This window comes from Dufourea novaeangliae, unplaced genomic scaffold (genome assembly GCF_001272555.1).
Source record: "Dufourea novaeangliae isolate 0120121106 unplaced genomic scaffold, ASM127255v1 scaffold39, whole genome shotgun sequence".
Classification (NCBI taxonomy): Eukaryota; Metazoa; Arthropoda; class Insecta; order Hymenoptera; family Halictidae; genus Dufourea; species Dufourea novaeangliae.
Window position 1 is genome coordinate 2,159,446 of NW_015373918.1, and position 23,774 is coordinate 2,183,219.

General features: G+C 39.3%; 1 protein-coding gene across 1 annotated transcript in view; it reads right to left on the reverse strand.

Annotated features, from left to right (window-relative positions):
- The window catches only part of LOC107194418 (A disintegrin and metalloproteinase with thrombospondin motifs 9), a 123,184-nt gene that overhangs the window by 85,470 nt on the left and 13,940 nt on the right, over positions 1 to 23,774 (reverse strand). Inside the window, exon 2 of the mRNA XM_015584039.1 lies at positions 2,675 to 2,777. Coding sequence (XP_015439525.1) covers positions 2,675 to 2,777 — 103 coding nt within the window. The remainder of the gene's footprint in view (positions 1 to 2,674; positions 2,778 to 23,774) is intronic.

The window sequence follows — 23,774 nt, forward strand, 5'->3', positions numbered from 1 at the left end:
GATCGAAACTTCGAGGAGGGGTTTCACCCCTTAAAGTCGCGTCTCAGCCAATAAAAAAAAATACGTATCCCTTATTTTTGACTGTTTAACAGACATACGAAGTTTTATCAAAATCGAAGGGGGGCACTTCCGTGCCTTCCCTTGTTAGTATATCCTATCTTTTCTTAATCTCTCTCTGTAATACATTGCGAAAAAAAATACGAACATAAAAAACGTTTCACTTCTAGGAAGCAAGAGATTTCATATGCATCGACCGATTTATATTCACGATCCCCTACCATCATCGATACGTTTCGCTGTTAAATCAGGATTAGCCCGTAATTCGTTACGGAAGAATCGAAAAGTTGGATCAATAGGAGGCAGAGGACTGGAACGTGATTTTGCAATCCAAGCACACACCTTGTGTGTACACCGGGTCGGCGATTTACGGTTCCGAGAACTCCCGTGATCGCAGATCGATCGCGCGTCCTTTATAAATATCTGGTTCCGCTCGCGTCGTCTGCGTTTTATCTGCGGCCGAGATTCTCGTTCGTAGACCGTGCATGCAACGCGGGCCCGCCTCGTCTCGCACAATCGAGAGCTTAACGAGGCGAACGTGATCCTGATAAAGGTGGTGCGCTCGCGTTTGTACGCCGGTATACGCTTCGAAGATCACACGTGCGCGTTCCATCATCGAAATGCATCGGCGGTCTAATTGCGCTAATTTGAATCGGCCGGCATTTCGTTCTTTTTCCCGCGCTTCTGCTAGCGATGGGAACGACCTTGTCGACAATACAAATGACTAAATAGATTGCGGACATTTCGTTTAATAAATAGAGTTTTTTTAATAGTTTAACCGTTTTAGTTCTGAACAACGATATATCGTCGTTAGCTACAGTTGCGAAAAATGCCAACGACGATACATCGTTACGCGTAAATCACTATGCGCTGGAAAATGATAAGACTTCCTTGTTGAATACTATTAGTAGTTTAGAACTCATTTATATTTACGTTCACCCTATTATAATATTATAAAATATACAGGGTATCCCAAAATAGTTATAAGTTCTTGAAAGGGGTGATTTGAAACAACTTTTTCTTAGCGAAGACATCAGAACGCGAGTTTGCCAGCTGAACTCCCGCAGTACCGCGTGATCAACGTTTTTGTCCCTCTTATTGGGAGCAAAATCAATGAGTTGTATATTATCCGTTGATATATATTTTCTTTTAGTGTGAACGAAACGGAAAATATTGAAATAATTTCGTATTCTTAAATTTATAAACTTCAAGTGTACACCCACAAGCAAACTCAGCTTCTGGTAGGGCAAAAAGTGGCGTAAGAGAAAGGCCTTCTACCACTTTGTAAATTTATTTCAAGTACCGAAATATATGTTAAATTGAATTTTAATTTGACATAAATTTTAATAATTCTCAGGACCAAGTGATAGAAGGCGCTTCTCCTACACTGCTTTTTCCACTAGTGGAAGGGCCTCCCGCCACTTGATAAATTTATTTCAACTACTGATATAAATACTAAATCGAATGTTAATTTGGCATGAATTTCAATAATTCCCGGACGTGCAAACTCGGCTTTTACTAGGGGAAAAAGTGACGTAGGTGAAGAGCCTCCTACTATGCTCCTACTTCTTAGTATTTGAATTACTGAAATTTATGCCAAATTAACATTCGATTTAACATTAATTTCAGTATCTGGAATAAATTTACCAAGTGGTAGGAGATTTTTCTTAGACTCTTCCGAGTTTGCTCGCGAGGGTACATACGAGTACATCGAGTTACTCCCATCGCTAGCTCGCGATCCGCGCGTAAGCGTTTAACACGGCTGCGAAAAGCGTAACACGATCCACGAACTTGATATTCGTTTCTCGTTTTCGTCTTTCTTCCTGTCGTTCGCATTCTTCGGCAACAGACTCGCGTGTAATTTTCAACGCCGGTGAATGGAACGATCCTGAGGGAGCCAGCGGATCGAGCGATTTGTCGAAATCTCGCGTAAATGTCATTCTAACGTCTACCCCTGTGCCATTTCACTGTAGCGCTAAGAAATATAAAACCGTCCCTATGGGAACGAGATTTAGGTCTCTACAGAATGTGGACATACATATTTCTTCAGTGAATCAATTTGTTACTATTGAATTAATTATTAATTGAACAGTAATTCGAATAATCTATTCTCTGAAGAATTATGTACTGATCGACACTACTTCTTCCAATAGATACTATATTCATTTTTTATAAATTCTTGCTGGAAACAATTAAGTCGGAAATTCAACTATTGGAATACAAGTCGACTGTGGATCTTTATGCAAATTCAGATTTATATATTTAAATCAATTTAGGGAACTGAAGTTATGTCAAAGATTTGTTTTTTTTCTTAGAGGTTCTTTTAGGTCCAAGGTAAACTAAAGTGCATACTAATAGTCATGAAAATTTTTATCCTATGGTTTTTTGAACATTCATATTTTAGGGTTAATGTATAAAATCTGCAGTCTAAATACAATTTAATATTCGATAAAACTGGAGATAATCTAGAAGCCAGGAGGTTAAGCCACTACTATTATCGATTAATTCTTCATTTAATATAACGAAGAAAGACAATCCCTAAAACGTCGTGGCATTTAACACGAGCACCTGCCGAAGAAAGCAGCCGTCGATAAAATCTATCAATCAAAACATCAACTTACACGTATCCTCATACTGATTCCCGTTGATCTTCCTCAACTTAATGTACTCCAAATCCGGCTTATCCTGCTTCCTCGAAATTGTCTCCGATTTCGGAATCACTGTAACAAAAAGACAAAAGTTATTAGTTCAACGAACCACATAATCTGTAAATGTTATAACAAAAGAGGCAAGATTTTACAGCAATTTTATTTCTTCTTCCTGCAGGTTCCTTTTTAACCCTCTATAGGCAAATCGTGTCATTCATGCCTAAACCTATTTTTTTTACTGTTGTAAGCTTACAAAAAATCTAAAAAAAAATCCCAGAATAGTTACCAAAGTTTCTATTACATTACACAATCATTCCTCTACTTCAAACGTTTAAAACTTCCTTTAGTAAAAAATGGGAATTCGCTTGCGATCGTTAACGACCGACATTCTCTACTCAGGGTCAAGGTTAAGGTTAAGATGGAAATTCGAGCATCACGTGGCACCGCAGGTTTAAAATGCTCCCACTACGGCTGTTTACAGAAGGACTATCACGGCATTAATTCCGATACAGTGCTCGTCCCGTTCGAGATAAGCTGATGTATCGACGGTTCTGTGCTCCATGGGCGATAACTACGCCCGTTGTCTTATCGGGCCGGCGGATCCGACACTAAAATGCTACAGTACAAATTTAAACGGAAATTTCGCGCGATAACCCTGCACTTCTGGCGTGGAACTCAATTAATCGTCGTATAGATTCTCCTTTTTTTTTTCTTTCTTCCCTCGCCGGAGAAGAAGGCGATAAGACGACGGAGAAACAGAGCAGATGATGGGGCCTATCCGTGCGAACGGCTGTTGCGCAACTAAAGACTGCTTAGAATCGATTAGCCGGCCTTCCTGTCGAACAAAAATCGAAATTCTTTCCCGATATCTCATCAACCTTGACCAACAGCACTGCAAGTGCGCACCGGAAAAGCTTCGATTGCCGTGGTGCATTACAAGTTCATGATTTCTTGAGAAATCAATCGGTTCTCATAGGATCTCTATTTTTCTTTCGCTTTCTGACAGGCAATTCGTTGGTTTTGTTACGAATATAAATAATCTAGAAGCTTGAAATGTGTTTTAAAACTGTTAGAGAGACTGGTTAAATTATTTGGTTAGACGAGATTGAATTTGATACGATGTTAATTTAATCTAAGATGGCGGTAACACGGTTCTTTAGATATTTAATGTTTCCATTGGCAGATACTTCTTTGGGCTTTTTATTTCTTTTTTTTTGTGATGAAGGAATTTGAGATGTAATCGAAGAGTTCAAGAGGCTTTCATTGAGTCAGATTAATCAAGCAATTGAATTGTTGAGTACAATAAACGAACGATCCGGCGCTTCTTTTAGATTTCGTTTTCGGCACTCGAAAGGCTCGAGTGGCCGATGTATATACGAATTACTATAAATAAACATTCAAGGAGCGCGGATCAATCGATCCAATTCACTGTCCTTTGTGATGTTAAACGCCGACGAATCGACGAATTTATCATTCTTCTGATGCGAATTTAGGTAAACCGTGGTCGACCATCTTGGCATCCATTTTGGTATTTTGGTAGAAAACACCAAAAACTATTCAAGTATAATAAATCTGCTTCTAAGTAAGAATCAACTAATACTTTACTACGAATGTTAAAACACTTTACGAAAGTTAACAATTCAATAAAAGCTGACGGCAGTAAGCATATCGTATTCTTTCTGTATCGACTTCTTTGAACTTCGACTTCTGATGACATTGAATTACGTATCACTGTATATTATTACTGATGATGAATCTAGCCCTACGTCAACGATTATCTAGTCGTTTGCTCATCTCTAAATCCTACGTCAACAATGTTGAACTTTGACTGACGATGAGGTCTAGTTCTACGTTTTTTTTTTCACTCCTGATGAACACTATTGTTGGGCCAGAAGCTGTTGGTCACCCAGGGTCACTTGAACCTTGACTAAACACGATGTTCACTGACGACTAAATCATTTCAAGCTCATTTCAGGTCGATACAAGAGTGAAAAGACCTAAGCGACAGCCACTCTGCGAAAGATGACTTTAAATATTAAAATTTCATCTATTCAAATCGAAGTCCCTTCATATTCGAATGAAAGCTTATAATCAATCGAACAGAAACTCCTGTAATTGAACAGTCTAGGATCGACAGTTTTATTGAAAAACTCGAGCCCAGGATCGACAGTTTTACTGAAAAATTCAAGCCTATGATCAACAGTTTTACAGAAAAATCAGAATATACACAGATCCATCGTCAGTAATTAGACCGCCATCTTGAAAAAAATTGTCTCTACTAGAAGAGTTCTCACTTCCAAAATTTTTAACCTCCCCTAAACCCCCCGATAGTGTCAATTGCATCAGACTACAAACATTCTTCGACCTAGTAACAGTTTAGAGAACAAAGCCGACAGTTTGTTAAACGGATAACTCGTATTATTAACGACTTCAGAGCCAAGGCTCTGCGTTCAGCTTCACCTTCCGTTCGACGTCCAACAAATTCTTCAACAAAGGGAGGTGGAGACTCGTAAATCTCAGTCAGCCGATAATTGATCCAGCTGATCTGATTGCCAGGTTACGCGAACTCAATTAAATCCCAGGATAATGACGATTTCCTGATGTCCAGATAATCACGTGAACGGAATTCAACGGAAGGGGACATGCGACATTTCTCGAGGCTGACAGCGTGACGGCAATTAGATACAAACGAGACGATCGACGATTGGAAAAGCGGCACGGAAGCGACACTAAAGGTACATCGATGACGGTTTTCGTGGAACTATCCCCGTTCGTGCGTTCACGCCCAGCCGAGCGCGTTAATCGCGCATAACTGATGACCGTGCCCTAGTGGAAAGGCGCAATTATCGACGGCACTTAGATAGAAAAACATTGTTTCAGTTTCTCCCGAGGCACGGTTGGTTAGAGGAGCGCGGTGAACCGTGGAATTTTCCTACGATCGTTGAAAGGTGGATTAATGACAGAGCTGTTGCGCCGCGGTTTCTTGAAAACTTCGTCACGACGATGTGCATTGAGATGGAAGTTTGCAATTTTCTTGTACGAAACAATTATCGTTCTGTTTGACGAAGGTTTCAGTGGAACTGGAAATTGTTTCACGTAGTAATTATGTACATACGGGTTTAGAGTATTCGAAGGATGTTGCGTTTTGAGTGGTGGAATGTTCCCTTAGGAAGAAATGGATTTCTTTTTAACAGGGTACTCTGTAATTTTCAACTGTGTCTTAAAAATTCAAAGCTGTTATTAAATTCATTCTAATTGTATTGTACCAGCGGGATATTTAACATTTTCGTAATAAGATGACAATTCAATTTAAATTCAGTATGGTTTCCCGCACTTTGTCGAATAAAAATGGCGTAAGGTGTCAGAGAAAGAATAAGTGTACTTACTATACGAATGTCAAATTAATTTTCCTAATGTTTTCATTCAACTTCGTAGTACCATTAACCATAAAATGTTATTACACGTATATATTCTACGAAAAACGATCAAATCGAGAGTAATCAATGTTCATGATATACAATCGTGTTTCTGGTATCTCGAGAGCGTTCAAGAGAATAATTTCCATCAACTTCGTGCTCAGACCGATAAAATTCCAACGACCCTATAACAATTCATTTAAACGATACCAAGGGAACGTCTCGATAATCCGTGCAAACATTCCGACCGATATAATCCAATGTATGTACATACGACAGCCGGTTGCGTAGCATTGAAACGCGATACTGGATCGTTTAACCCGCGGATTCGCGTAATTAATTGCCGTGGTTTTCAACAATGGAAAAAACGAAAAGGTCCTTGGGTCAACCGATGACCCGACCGCTTTTTTCGCATTCTTGTCGCGTGAAGTGATTCTCGCGCATTTGTTTCGCTAGCTTTCAGCTGGACAACAACACGTGACGTGTGTGCGTGCGTGCAGACATCTGAAACGCAGATAAAAGAACATGGTTGCACAGATTAAAAAACTGGACACCGGATTAGCGATATGTTTCTGTATTCTTTTGCGAACTCCACAAGTTGAAAGACCACTGTAACCATCGTAGATTTAAGTTTCATAAGAACTAGCAATAATGATAATTAGATAATAAGGAATATCAATCAGAATCTGTTTGTTAACTTCAAATTCTCTAATCATGTAGCCTGTAGTTTGCCAACCAAAGATTTTATTTTTAAGAAATCCTAAGGTCGATTCCAATCCACAATATCCAACGAGTTAACATTTTGACCAACAAGTGACAATTTTTAGTTCTCAATTCAAAATTAACCTCGGTGGAAAAATACGTCTCCGAAATTCGGTAAGGTTAAAAGAATAACTACAGTAAATCATGGATGAAACTGAACATTAAATATTTATTGAACTAATGGCAATATACGGTTGAAACAAATATCATTGGCTTTAGAATTCCAAGCTCTATCACTGTGCTAAACCTCATTAAAGAGTCAGCGTTATACCTGGGGACCTCTCCTTGTCAGTGCCGAGGAGCCTTCGAACACTCATCGATGATACACTATACATTGATAAATCATAATGTACAAGTAGCTATATCATTAAAAGAATTACTTTCACTTCGTGGACTTCTCGTGGGAGCTGCTATGGCACTCAACGTATTAATAACACACGAAGTATCTGTCCGTCACAAATGCAAGAGACTCAAAAGATCCTCTTAAAAGTTCACCCTAAAAGGTGGGTCTAGAAGAATTCTTTGAACCTCTTATCCTTGCTACGAACAGATGTTTCATGTGAGTCATTAACGAGTAGGACATTGTTGACTGGAAATTTCTCTAAAGTTCCTTACAAATTAATACTCCCAGCAGATATAAAAGTTCCTTTTAGGAAAAGGGGGTTTAGAATGATTCTTCGAGCCTCTTTTCCTTGTGAAGGACAGACGTTTCGTGTGTGTAATCGAAGAATGGAACATTATTGCCTCAAAATTTTCTTAAGATTCTTTACAAGTTAATAATTTCAGCGGATTTAGAAGTTCCTCCTAGGAAAAGGGGGTCTAAAAAGATTCTTCGTACCTCTTATCCTTGTGACGGACAGACGTTTCACGTGTGAAACAAACAATGGAACATTATTGGCTCAAAATTGTCATAAGGTGCTGTACAAATTAATAGTTTCAGTGGATTTAGAAGTTCTTCCTAGGAAAAGGGGGTCTAAAATGATTCTTTGAGCCTCTTATGTTTGTAACGGATAGATGTTTCATGTGAGTCATTAATATACTGCGGATTTTATGCATTTATAGCAAATATGATTGTTTAAATCTTAGGATACAAAAACATTTAATGAACTTTGATGATGTATTTGTTTTATTTGGAACCTTATAGTATCCTTAATAAAGTAAAGGAATTTCTGTGTGATGCCAGTTTTTGGAAAATAGACAATAAAAATCTATATTTGCATAAAACTCCGCAGCCTAGTCATTAACGAGTAGGACATTGTTGACTGAAAATTTCCCTAAGGTTCCTTCAAAAATCATACTTTCACCATAGAACAATTCCAATACCGTTAAAGATGAATGAAACCACCAAATACAAAAATCTCACCAGTTCTCGTATACCCTCGAAGAACCCGCGTCGCCGCCCGATCAACGCAAGAAGAGAAGACCACCGGGTGGTTGTATCGGGTGTCGCGCACCACGCCTAGCGACTGCAACGTCTCAATCATTGCCGCGTTAATTTACGATATCCTCTCATTATTCCAACGGATAATTCTAAGGCGTTCCCCCGCGCGCACGACGAGGAAATCTGCTCGTCTGAACTTTCCTTCGAAGCCCCCAGACGGGGGACACACAATGAACGGAGAAATTTTGACGTCCCACTCTCGACACACGCGGTATCCGTTAGCAGCCAGTGTGTACGCGTGTGTACGTGCTTGTATGGCGGAACAAAGGGACTTTACGTCATGTCCGAGGAGATTAAACGCGCTTACTAAATGTCGACGCGTGGGCGGCCTGCCGCCGTGGCTACGTGCTGTGCATTGTACAATTGCATAACAATACACGGAGTACGTTCGAGCGGGAGGGAAAAAGGGTTTCGGTGATCCTAGGACAACGTCGTTACCGATTACGTGCCCCGATACCAACCGGCCAACGAACACGCCCGGGACAGCGGAGATAAAGGGAACGGCAATAAGGCAGAGTGCACTGTGTCGTGTCGGTTCGAGCACGGTTATGGTTTCGGTTAGATTCGAACGTGAAGGTTTATGGAATTATAAAGAAAAGTTTTTTATTTTGTACTTCTTAATGTAGGGAGCAACACCAGTGGATCAATGGGCCACGGTAAGGTGATTTTTTCTGAATTTTTAAGATGACATGATGCCTTGAAGACAGTTTAACTCTTTAGGGTTAGGTGGGTTAAAAACTGTCTCACCCTTTGCTTAGCTTTTTATGTATGGTGGAATACATTTTAACTCACCTCGAAAAGTTGACGTTACTCATAGTCATGCAGTTTAATATTTTATTTTTATATAATTTTGTTGTACATTAAAAAGAATTTTGTGCAACTAGGGTTTTTATTTTCTTTAAAATCGTGTGCCTCAAAGAGTTAAAGGCGTCTCAGACCTACAATAGTCGTGAAATGGGCGTCTTCAAGGCGTCATGTTCTATCTGGGATTAGTTAACCCCTTGCCTTGTAACATCGAGTCAGACTCGTGATGAGGATACCAAAATGGATTCAACAAAATAGAAATATTATTCGTTTTCTTTGAGTCAAAGTGAAATACTAGTTTGCTGATATTAATATTTCGCTTTTAGTGTAAATGTACAATTGCGATAGGTATACGAATTCCTTTTGTTTTTGGGGAATTATTGATGATAACCAAATTCTGGAGACTGCGGACATTAAGAAAATCATAGGGCAAGGGGTTAAGCAGTAATTGTAACAAAATCAAGCGGAACTACTTCGGACTACTTGGAAGGACATGATTCGTGAATAAAAACAACAGTTTGCAATAAACATAATAATTATCACGTGGAGAGGATAGATCTTCTAGCAGTCTAAATACTCTGGACAGATCACATAACAAATGTCACTGCTATCGTCAGAAGTGGTATTGGCAGAAATGTACCGAGTGGAAACGCCGCATAATGGTCAGACTGGTAAATTTTTAGATTAGATTTCTGTTCTAATCTCAAGAGTGGAATGTACGGCTAACAGAAAACCTCCAAGGAATATTATTGCATCTTTATCAACCAGGATGAAATATATGAACTACGAAGAATATTGGGCTAGAGTAGTTGTTAATAAAAAATTCAAACAGTGAATAGTTACAGAATTGGAGAACAGTAACTGCAGGAGCCATTCAAAAACACACAATAATAAGAGTCTGTGCTCTCTTGTGATCTTACAATGACAGTATATTAAAGCTAGCCACTGTGAATACAATAGGTTGCGCAACCTGCAACGTGGCCACCAAACAAAATTGCAAAATCAACACACGGACGACTGAAATCGAAACATGCACCGTGGAATTATTGGACAGCAATGTTTTCGTCGATTTAATCCCGTTATATAGTGGCAGAAAATTGCTAAACTGGCCCGGCCAGGTTGGCTCACGTCCACACAATGTCTCTATTATTCGTTCCTCGATCCGGATCGATAAAGCTGTATGCATCGTTAGACAATTTAATAGGCCTGGAAATGCTAGCCTGGTTCTGGTGGGGTGGGACATATAATTTCTACCAAGCTGTACTCCATGAAAATTATAGATCCGCTGCAGGGTCTCTTGCCGATTACAATAATCAGCGTTCTGGTAATAATTGCAATTCATATAAATAACTATGTTACGATAGATCACTTAGCGGATGCGTCGACCATGCTTAAACCACTGTCACATTGACTGAAACGTTACTTCACAATTAATGATGAAACGTTGAAAATGATTAATTGATGAGTGTATTGTGACGGATCAGATAGTGGATATGTCAACTATCTTTAAACTACCGCCATATCGATTTGAATATGACTTTTCAGTTAACGAAGGAACCTTGAAGATAATTAATCGATGTTATATTTATATCAAAGAAGAGTTAACGAGTAACAGTGGCCGTTCTCCGAAGTCTTTCCGGAAGCAGTTTCCCATTGGCGAAACATATCGCGTGAAAGGATGGTGGGACCGTGGCTACGACCGCGAGAAATATGCGGTCAACCAAGAAATCGTATACTTTTCTTAAAGACACTCGACCTTTCTTCGCGCGGCCTTGACGACTATCCGTACAACCGCGTCTCGCTTAAGTATCCACAAGAACAAGCCCTTTTTCTTGCTACTATCGTATCAGAAATCACCTCCACAGCCTCGAGGATCCTTGACTCGAGACAGATCGTCGGACATCCATCGCGTCAAATTCTCATAACCAGAGAATCATTAAATACACCAAAATATCGTACAAATGTTCAGAATAAATTTCACTTTAGATATTCATAGTAGAAAAAATTTGAAATTAGAACTATTAGGACGAAATTGAAACGAAATTAGAACGAAATTGCATCCATCGCGTCAAATTCTCATATCCAAAAAATCATTAAATACAGCAAAATATCGTACAAATGTTCAGAATAAATTTCACTTTAGATATTCATAGTAGAAAAAATTTGAAATTAGAACTATTAGGACGAAATTGAAACGAAATTAGAACGAAATTGCAATGTCTCTGTCGACAGTGACCCAAAGTAAAATAATTCAATTAATCTACAGTAAATCCTCGATGAGTGTTCAAATACTCCCTCGACACTGAACATTAAATATTTCATAAACTAATAGCCATATGCGACTAAAACAAATCTCATTGCTCAACCTAATTAAAAAATTAGCGTTACACCTGGGGACCTCTCCTACTTATTTACTGTAAATCGAGCAGAGTTTCTCGAAATTTAAAGATTGTTCTGGAGTTGTTAATAATTTCACGGGTAAAGGTCAATGTTAATTTCTGGTCGAAGTCAAGGCTGTAGAAGAGTCGTCATTCAACAGAGGCTCTTAAGGCTTTCCAAGTAAACGAGGAACTGATTTACGAGTAAAATGGCTTCATTGAGGAGAGACGTTGGATACGAAAATCCGAGCTGGAACAGTTGTATATGTATACACGTTGAGAAAACGTTTCAGAAAAGGGCCCCAGAGACGGGAACGACGAGCCGGAAAAAAAACGCTTACCGCGTGATAATCCGATATCCCGACACAGGATACAGGATATGGGGTGAGTGATAGACGGGTATATAGTTGTACCGTGCGAGACACGCGTTGCCGATTACACGAATATAGGAAGGTTAAGTAATTCTCACCACCGGGACACTGATAGATGCCTTGTCTGACAAATACGATAAAAGGGAGACAAATTTCTCGGAACGCTACCACCGGAGTTGCATTCCTTCGTCTTCGCGATGTTACTGGCCCCGAGAGGACATCCAAAACGCAGGCTCAGTGTCACATGGAGGAATCTGGATCTTGGACATTACTGTTTGATCATTATTAAAGTTATGAAAAACTATTTGAATTCACTAAGAATGATTACTTGATTTATGGGACCATATTGAACTGAAGTTTCCTAAACTGTACTTGACATGTTCGACACCCATTATGTGGGTTTGAAAACGTTTGTCAAGAATGTCCTTACATTCTTGATTGAACAGTAAGAATACATAAAGTGTATTCTTACTATTTTAATTTCAATAATTAATAATTCGGTAACGATGCCTCGAATAGAATGTCATTATGCTTGATTATCGTCTTGCAATTAATTCAGCATGTATAATTCACCCTGTGACAGTGTCCCACCACATTTTTATTAACACCCTGTTCATTGCCTTTCGAATTTTCTAATAATTGTATTAGCAGAACAATCCGTCTATTTTTATATTTACGTAATTAAACAACGATCCCTTCACATTCTTGCTTCTTTCTTTTCCTGCGAATGAATCAATTGAATCCCCACATGAGCAAGCTACAGCAATCGCCATTTTCTTTCGCAAACTCTCTATTTCTCCGCGTCCGATAAGGATCGCGCGTGGTTCAGCGTCGACGAACGCTCCAAAGGGGGTCGAGGAACGTTCGTTAGAAAGGGCTTTTGTGAACCGTGGTGTCGTAGTCGTCTGCCCAGGCGTCGAACGGCGCCAGGCGGACCACCACGTGTCGTTGAACTGGACGACATTGTTTGACGCGCGAAAGGCTGGGCCCTCCCTTGCATCGAAATCTCCCTGCTCCTCCCTCTCTTGCATAAACATTTCGTCTTTCGCCCTGTCGGCAGACGGGCTTTCGTCGAGTTTCCACCGACGTTCCAGGGAACGGATGTTATTCGAGGAATAAAAGTCTCGCGGCGGCGGTTCGTCCACCCCCTTCGGGCGAGTTCAACGTGCGGTTCGTTAAAATTGTAACGAGCCCGAGTATACGTGGTTTCATTACCGGGCAGCCAATTTGCGGCTTTCTCTTCTCTTTCGAGTAAACATTTTCGTTACAATCGCGATTTTCGCGGAGTTCTTCGAACCTAAGACATTCTTTCAAAAGAAAGTCTACTCATTTTGTCCAGTTCATCCATTTTGACCATTTTGTCCATTTCATCAATTTCATTCATTTTGTCCATTTTATCCATTTTGTCAATTTTGTCAATTTTGTCCACTTTGCACATTTTGGTCATTTCATCAATTTCATTCATTTTGTCCATTTTGTTTACTTTGTCCATGTTGTACATTTTTTAGATTTTGCACATTTTTACATTTTGTCCATTTCGTCCACTTCACCGTCAGTTTTGCTCCAAACTGGGACAAAAATCATAGGTACTCCAAAAATGGACGGATGTACAGAATCGAAATGGCTTCACAATCTTTCTGTTGTAAGTATATGTATGTTTTACTTCGTATCTATCCAATGAGCATAAACCGAAGTCTACCTCCATTCCTGTCGTCGAGCGCTTTGCACATCGAAACTCACAACCTCGCGAAACACAAATTTGAATACAATGCATCCGTGAATGGTATCTCCCTGACTAGATGATAGGTACTAGCCACTGTATTTCAACGCCGATGGTACACCTATGCATTGTGAATCGACATATCCATTAAAAGTTGTTACACTGACAATTGCACTTTCCGATTGTACGCCACTGAAGTCGTAATAATCATTAAATAAACCATTAAACCTTCTGTTCCCTGATTCCTATAAGGCGACGAAGATAAACCAAAAGAATCGATTTCAATGACAAACTAATGAAATGAATCCCATTCAATGGTAATCCTGTTTTACGACCAATAGAATTTCACTTGAATTTATCGCTTTCGAACATGAAACAATTCAAACGTGAAATATGTAGCCTTGAACAAAATACAAATTTCTAGTCAGACACCAGAGGGATCTCTTCGATCGTAAAGAAGACAGCTTCTCGAGCCAGGTTCGCGCAGGCTGACGGGCATATTTCAACAGATGCATGTGGGTTGCATTATTCGGCCACTAAGAATTCCAACCAGGCCCGGAATTAAAGCTGGACAACAGCTGTACACGAGTAATCGTAAAACGACGAACGCAACCGTGTCTGCTGCTCGGTCTATTTTGTCACCGCGCGCAATTTGGCCGGCTGTCCGCTCGTATTATCCTGACCTGGGACAAAACCGGGGTGACTTCGGTTTGCCGGAAGCTCGTTCCAAACAGAACCGGCCAAGTCGGTTTTGTCCGCTTGTCCGCGGCGACGGGATGGATAAGCTTTGTCGCGTCGGAAATAGACCCCTATTATAATTCTCGCAGAACCTAGAAACAAGCTCGAACAAAAGTGAACAGATCGCGGATTTCACGCGTTCGTAGCATACGCCATTGTCTAAACTCAGAAGAAGAGTTTAAGAATATTTAATACAATTTTTTACTTAATGGTTCATGAAGGAACTTGGATTTTATTCTTATTGCTATATGTTAGTACAAGTTTATGAGGATCCTTAAAAATGAAACTTTTCTTTGGAAATTTATTGTCGCAAGTGTCTTCCTTTTATCAACGATAATTAATACTCGGTAGATAAAGAATTTTTTATGAATTGGAGTATATCACTTTGTGAACAAATTTTCAAGGTGTTACACATTAAGAAAATCCAATAAAAAAAATCGATGTTTGGATCCCTCCGAATGGGAACACCCCCTTAAATATGTGTCTATCGCAAACCTCTAACAAACCCATTTCTAGAATGCAGAATACGTCATTTTCAGAATGCAAGAATTTTGTTACCAATTTCTAGGATGCAGAACATTCTCCTTAAATAGCAAACCTAAGGCTATATTAAGGTAATTCGGGACATTTGTGTGACTAAAATGGAAAATCGTTCTAATAGTGGAGTGTCCGTTCGAAACCAGACATCATCGGTTGCTCTCTGGCGATTCCGTAGGTACCGGTGTGCCCTTTTCTAAGCACCATAACCGATTAATTCGTACGTGGAACGCATTAGCGTAAATTTCAAGAGCATCGAACGATATCACGGCGTGTCCCGATAGCCAGCTGGCCATAGCTTCGGCTATTTTAGCCTGGACCAGCTTAGAAATAAATTACTGGCGAACGACGAATATATCCTGCTGCGCGAGGTGGCGATTCGTGGGCCTGACGAAAAATGTTTACGGACGACGGGAGTTTAACGTCTGCCCGGCGCTGTATCGTTTCGAGCCAAGCGGATTTTACGGTCTTCGACATCTTTCCGGCCGAATTGCGTCAAGGTCGAGACGCACACCGAAAAATCCTTCGTTCCTTTGTTTCGTGTCTTCCTTTATCGGTTCGGCTGATTCACGAAATGATTTATGGAATGCATCGAGCATTCACGCGGGTGTCCAGGCATTAGTGGTCGTTTACGATCATTCGGTGATTTTACGAACCACCGTAAGTTTTAATTTATTCTGAACAAGTTTGACGGATTTTTACGAGGAACCGTTGAAAAGGGATTATAGAATCGTAATTATTTATTGATACGGAAAATCATTCGTTCCTTCCTTATTCCTTCATTCCTTTACAGATTCAGCTGATTCACGAAATGACTCAGAGAATGTTCAAATTTTTGTGCAGGTGTCCAGATATTAGGTATTCGTTTATGATCATTTCATTGTTTCATGAATTATTATAGGGGTGTAACCTATGAATATTCCACTGTAAACAAGTTTAGAGCGTTTCACCAGTGACTGAAGATGAACGGTACCAAAATGGCGGACTCTGTGATTCTTCTGTTTTGAGGACAAGTGGGAATCGCAAAGGCGTGATTGCTTATTAAAGTGATTGGTAATAACTTTTAGTGTCCAATGGAATATTTCGCCGTTAAATATCATACCTAATCGTCCCAAGGATACTGGTCGTAGAGAAGTTTACGAGCGTAAAAGCGGCCGGCGGTGTATCGGCGAGATCTTTCAACCGCGACGAAACGCATCGATCGAGTCGAGTGGTGAGCGATCGATTGTCGTTAATGAATGTTATAATTTACAAGACCGGGGGACCCTGATTTATTGCTGTGGCCGGTCAATGCGTTCTCGTCGGTATTAATCGCCGATCGAGTTTGTATATCGCGTAATTGCGAGCAACAGTCGAATCCGACTAACCACTTGATCGCTGGATCTAATCGTCGGAATTTTTCGCATAACACATATTCGATCAATACGAAATAAATTTTGCTGATTCGACTGATATGAAAACTACTCGAAACATAAATAACTTATTGCATAAGTTTGATTTTTTCGAACATACTTATACCTACTTTGTATAGTTATTAGAAGTGATCAAATTTAACAATTCCGATAAATTTAAGAGTATTTGTAATTATTATTTATGAAACTATCCCTATTTTTGTTCAAAATTACTTATCTGTCATCCCAAAGGAACATAAATGTTTTTCTTCCTTTTATCTATGAAATATACCTGGGGCGTTCTCCAAAAAGGATTTTTCTTTTCATCCATTTTGTCAATTTTGTCCATTTTGTTCATTTCGTCCATTTCGTCCATTTTATCAATTTTGTTCATTCTATTCTAGAATAGGATACATTTTTATTTTACGAACAACCTTGTTCAATTAAATTGGCTGATTCTTGTCTTCGATGAATCAAGTTAGGTATTAAGGACTGAATATACGCAAGATTCGAGCGATATTAGCTATTTAGAGGAACAGGAGGGCAGTGTCGGGTAATTTTCTAATGGACACGGTACGATTCTAATTAGAAAATAGCATCAGACGCTCGTCAGGGAGACGGATTTCATTTTCTTTTGTCCACCCTCCGTCTGACAGTAACGAATGATCTTCAGAACGACGATGCTCCACTTAATATATCTCACACAGATGGACTCGCGTTCGTCTTTGTACCTTCGGAACCAGCTGGACTGGCTCTGGTCCGGTACGATAAACTTCAGAATAATTGTTTTGACATACTTAGCTGGAGAAATGACAAACCGCGACGCGATAAGGCGAAGATAATGGAAAGGGATCGACAGCGATTTCCGCGCATCAAGCATCTTGCATCGATAAGAAGTTTATCACTCTATTTGCATTTATTTCTTGTTCCAGCATCCATGGAGCAGTTCTTAAATGTAGAAATTCACTAAGAACAACCGATAATAGAATGTCATAAACGTTTTTTGTAAATCGCTTTAAAAGCAATTGTTTGTTCCGTGTATCATATCGGAGGACATATAAAAGTTTCAATTAATTCCTGAATAGTCGTATCGAAATTGTTTCGATACGAATAACGAGTGGACAAAGAAAACAGAACAAAGATTAAACTAATATATAAATCGAATAATTTAACGGAATAATTTAGTGAAATAATGTACACAGATTATACAGGTTCTAATTATCAATTAAAAAGTTTACCAGGATAAAATGTTTATGTTTTTAAAGAACAGATTTCTGAAACGTCATGTTAGTTATTAGACCGTGTCAGTAATTGAAACAAATTAACGAGAAAAATAGACTGTTCATTATAAGAAATGACATGTTACACAACAAACCAATGAGCAAAGAAAGATAATAAAGCTGATTGAAGCGCGGTTTATTCAATAATTTCATGAAATTAATTGGATGATGATGCTACTTCGCCTTGTATTCGGTGTATACAGATTCTGTTCCTTTCTCTTTTGTGTCATAGGCACCAAATCGATGAAAAAAAGAAGAAATTCAAATCTCTCGCCAGATTAAAGTGTGACCTGTCGCCTTAGGGTCTAACATATTCGAGATTCACGGCGGACCTTTAGCAGCTTACGTAAAGGTAAAATCGGCTTCATTCATTCGGACACGATAGGCTGTAAATTATATTCGAACCTGCTGGAACGATACCTAAAAATGATACACGAATGATTACATAATTATTGGTGTATATGCATGTGTGCAGAGAAAATATATTCGTGCCTAAAAACATATTCCTGAATATTCAGTGGCAATAAAGTATCACCGAATATCTAAATATAGAAACAAACATAATATACTAACAACGCTACTTATTTCTGTTTGTTTACTAACAGTCGTAATCATTTATGATTGTTTGCCAACAACAGGTCAGTATTTAATCACAAGTGTTCACTGAAAGGTAACCTAAACGTATTTGTTGTCGTGCACCTAACGTAATTAAATTTAGTTAATAGTGTAGTAGCATTTTTTAGGTGGAAAGTGTGACAAATCTATCAACATTATTAAGAAATTGAAATTTGTTCCAACCGTAACAAGATCAACTTTCTGTGATACGCCAAAATGGTCAATTCATTTACCTACGGTAGAAAGAATAATTATTAACTACATTCAGTTAACATTTCAGTAGAATTCTTTACGTAGAAAATTTTATGGACCGATCAATGTCACCAAAAACCTAAATTAATTTCCACTGTAAATAGGTTAACATCTTCAGGGACGAATTTATTAAGACCAGAAAGAATATTTCTTTCATTCTTCGGGTGTATTTAATTAGAATATATTCATAAATACTAACAACAATTAGTTGGTAGAATATCCTTTTCTGTGGAGGAATTTCTTAGTGAATAATTAATTATAGTTTCGGAATGATTATTTGAATGACCGAAAAACAAAGCATACACATACGTACTAGTATCCCTCAGGAGATTAACCTCCTGTGTGATCAGACAAAATGACGGACTCATCTACTATAGAAGGAACAATTATTAATTAACATTATGTTAATATTTCAATACTATTCTTTACATGAAAAATGTGACGTTACCTATCAATCCCAAGAACTGAAATTCATTTCTATCTCGTGCGTTCCGACAAAATGGCGGACTCATCTATGGTAAAAAGAATAAAATCTACTTGACAAACATAATGTAACACCAAATACAAAACTTATTTCCTCTATAAAATTAAATGTTTACGATGTATCCGAGGAAGAATCGAAACTTTAACGGCACATCTAATAATAACGGAGGTTCCAACGTGGCTCAGGGCGTAACCGAAGCTATCCGTCGCGCAATTTCTATTCGAATTCCGCGGAGCGAACGTTAAAGCAGAAATACGCGTTGATCCGAAGAGGCATGAGAGCATGCATGTAATTTCACCGCAGTCGCACGTGCGTGCATGTCATTCCCTCCTCCGGTGGAACGCATAAAGAGATCCTATTAATAGGTCGCATGCTCAATTGACAGAGCTCCCGTGTAATTTATACGCGGCACCGCGACAGTTATTAGGAACCGACCGATGCAATAAGGAAGCCGATCGACCGATAACCGACGCGGAATATTCGACAGGTTTCGAAACTTCCGAGTCCTTCCTTTGTTTCCGTATATTTGTCTCTCTCTAAACACCGAAATTTCAATATTTGCAATACAACTGAAAGTTTTGTTTATTACAGTATACAGATTTACCAATTTCATGCTTCAAATGGTACATCTAAATAGTGTAACTTGTCACAAAATCGAAGGGAAACATTCGTTCGATATTTAACCGTTTGAGTGTTGAAGAATTTTCTTGGTTATATGCTAAACATACAGAATAAATTGTGTATGATAATAATAAAAGCGGTAATAATTTAGCTTAACATTAAACCTATCTCGACCGGTCAAATAACCGGTTTTGTCGTTTTACAGTAATGACTCGATGAGTGCAACGTTCTCGGGTCTACATCGGAGCATTCATGGGAAGTCGGAAAGCTTTTCAGCCCCTACTAAATGTATTTGTTACCCGAAGCTGAGTTTCTGCTTAGCTTTTATTCACTCTGTTTTGATTGATTCCACGGGAGTACTCCTCCAGTGATGGGAATAACTTATGTCGCTTGCGTTGTTTGTGTCGCATTCATCGAGGGATCACTGTAATTCCTGCCTCTTTGAAGGATTCGGTAGGTTTAGTGTTATTTGGGTATATATTGTATAAAATATAGTTTTTTACCCGCAAAAATATTAAAAAAGAATAACAATGAGCAAATACTTTCATAGTCACTACTAAACAGTTTATCATCGCTTCTCATATCATAGTCACTTTCAGATAAATCAAGATTTGACATTGTACCTTTTGTTATTTAAAACAGTTATCTCAAAAAACGAAAAGAATTTTTAATTTTAATATTATTGAATCAGTGATTTTAAAATTAAAATCACATCAAAGTCGCGATTGACATGAATATAACTGTGTACAATGAATGCAAAAATTATACTAACAAGCACCAGTGTGATCGCGTCACTCTGCATTTTTGGCACAACACAAGAGAAGCGCGATCGCTCTTCTTCGCACTAGAACGATTAAACTCTGACCTAAGTATTGAAGATCTAGAAAAAAAAATGGAATAACATTTATTTACCGAATACTTGACTGTCGAAACTCTGTTAATAAATACCGATTCTATCCTTTTCCATTGTTCCTTCAATAAGATCGCGATTCTATGATTCGCCAATTCGCGAGCGCGCCACGAACCCCGATTTGCATAAGCTTCCCAGCAATTCGTCGGATAACACGGCTCAAAAGTGGCTTTACATGTACTCAAAGTCGCGCATGAAAGAACTCATACCGATAAAGACACCTGGACATTGTCCTAACGCCGTCGGTTGCATACAGCCCTCGATCGTAAGTTCCATTCGGCACAAAGGATTTGATTCTTCATTCCAAACGGGATACAGATAGCGCAACGGTCGTATAAGAATTTCGACTCGATCGATAACGATTGATAAATGATTCGCGGTGATGCATGTATCGGTTTGACAGACGATATGCGTAATATATCATAGATTATGAATCGCGTAACTCCGGTCGTGTGTGGTCCCGATCGTAGATCGGAATTCGTATATTTACGAATGCAATTCGAGGCTTAGCTTTTGTTCATTCGAATATTTTGTGTTCCCGTAGATTTGTATAAAAGAAATTACAATTGTCTTTAGTTTCTTCTTGCATCTTCGGTACCACATGGAGTGGATAACCCTTAACTCTTCGGTTCAATGTTGACACATTGGCGACAGATAATACTTTACTAAAACCTTTTGTATTTGTATATCCTTTCAATTCGCGACACCAAACTAAAAATATACTCTGTGACAGAGTGAATGATATTCGAATGTGACAAAACAAAATACAGTAATCTAGGAAATAATAAATAATACACACGTCGAAAAACGAGATTTAACGTTTCCAGTCGACAATGTATTCAAATTAAATTGTATGCAATACATTATCATGTGTTTTGCATATTTTATTAGTCCTACTACATCCTCTTCATTATCCTGTCCAGTGTCTGATTAGATCATTTTTGACCAGCCAGTGTGACTGTCATCCACACACTGGTGACGCGGCTAGGGCTGCAAATATTCGGATATTCGGATATTGGAATAGTATGAAGTATTCGTATTATTTGAATATTCGAATAATAGAAGTGATTAAATTTCACGATAAACTATGAGAAAAATATATTATGTTCAGATTCTTGTTCAGTACAATCTAAAATTTGATCGCTTCGAATATTCGAATACTCCGAATAATCCGAATAATTTGAATATTCGAATAATCCGAATAATTCGAATATTCGAATACTCCGAATAATTCGAATAATTCGAATATCAAATTCGATTTCTACTGCAATTCCCCTGAATACTGGTATATTCGTAACAGCCCTAGACGCAACCCATTGGAAAGATAACGTATCATCTAAATTCGAATGGCATGACGATCAACGTGTTAAACAAAGAACGAATAATAACAAACAATATAACACAATTACCACTTGACTATAATTACACATTGTATCGAAAAGATCCCATCGAAATCTTCCAACTTCAGATAACACGTGTCACGAATGTCTCAAGTAGTATCATCCACAAGTACTCAGACCACCAAAGTTCCACTCAATCTAATCGCAAGGCAACTGTTGCTCTTTTTCCGACTACGTTCTACGATATTCCACCTATCTCCGTTCCGAAGATACGCAACGACCTGTCGTAACGACGGTACAAGTAGGAACTCGCGTCGCTGGAGATATTAATGACCGCACGGAACAAAGTCGAAGCGTATCGAACGCGCGAGAGCCAATCACGCGAAGGACATTCCACGCGATGCGTCCGCGGCGAAGACACTAAGGATCCTCGACAGGAGAAGAAAGAAAGCGCGAAAGAGCAGAACGTTTCGACGTTGACCTTTCGGGCTGCCTCGACAATTCACAGATCCCCGATTTCAAAATTGACGCGCGGTGCATGCATCGGTGAATTGCACTCTGGTGTGCAATCGTTATTTCTTCCCCCAACCACCTATGTTCCACGATGTCACTGGCACACCAATTATACTTGACCCCCCGGTCCGCCAACGTATTTCCTCTCCAGCAGCAGTCTACTGACAATTACATCTGACGCGAAATTACCGTGGAACGTGTCAACGACGCTTCTTTCGCAATCATTCTCATTATCAATGAACGCGCTAGCGCTTCTATGCAAATTATACGCGTTGCCCCGATGATTCTCGCGCCGCCTGCGGCTGGCTGGCTCACGAACATCATTGAAGCTAGTGTGCAGAAGTTTCTCGTTTCTTTTTTCACTTCGTCAAATGGACGTTAACCCTTTGCGACACACAGTATTCTTTTGGTGGTTCTGTGTCTGTTCTAATGTCATAAAATTCAAATGTAGTTTAATACCCTTTGGTCGAGTAATATAATTAACCCTTAACTACAGACCAGTCGTCTCAGAATTATACAGTACATCCGGAAAGGGGATGATTCTACATAGAAAAATAAGTCGAAAATAGAACATAAAAATTTTTCATACGAGGCCTTCTTTTCGAGAAAATCATGGTGTAAGTAGAAACGGAATGTAATAGACAGACGCACTAGCCAAGTCCTATTCAATTCCTGAGAGTCTCAAATGAAAAAATTGTATTCTATATTTTCGACTTATTTTTTGTATGTAGAATCACTCTGTATATTATACATATCATTATATTATAAAATTTAGTTTAGGATATATTCAACGCTGGTAGTTCTAGTGTTAAACATCATCTCTGCCCAATAGGCAAACCCATTGTTTCATTCTACTTCCGCAATAAGTGCACATCGAAGATCATTACCTTGACTGTGCATACATCAAACTATCTTCCAAGCCTTCGAAATTTTTTCGATACGCAAGATTCACCTGTCGAAAACCCCCGAGGGTCGATCGTTAAAAATCGATCAAGCGATTCGATATGGGAAAACTGATTCCCGCGGATCCAGAAACCGTCGTAAAACGATCCTATCCACTTCCGTGGATCTTTTATCTTTTTCCACACCAAGACATCCGATATCCACACGACGCTGTACATACTTACACGACCATTTGCGCCGTTCGTGTGTCACCAACCCGCTCCCTCGCCCGGCCGTCTCACGACGGTCTCGTGCCATTCAAAGACGGACCTCGTTTCGCGGTGTTTGCCATTCGCAGCGTCGAGGCTACATTGACCTGATCCAGTTTTAGACCGTAGGTATATAGTATACGTGTTTCGCCTCGATCGGCTCTTTTTATCGGCGCCAACAGTCACCTGGCGACGCGACCACGTAAACGGGCGGGCGCCCCGTGTCGCTGCTGCTGCTGCAGCACAACGACTTCGTCGCCTCCGACGATAAACGTCGCCCCATTGAAATTTAATGTCGCCTTCTTTGGCGAACGATACGTCTCTGTCGTCGCTGTTCAACACTCT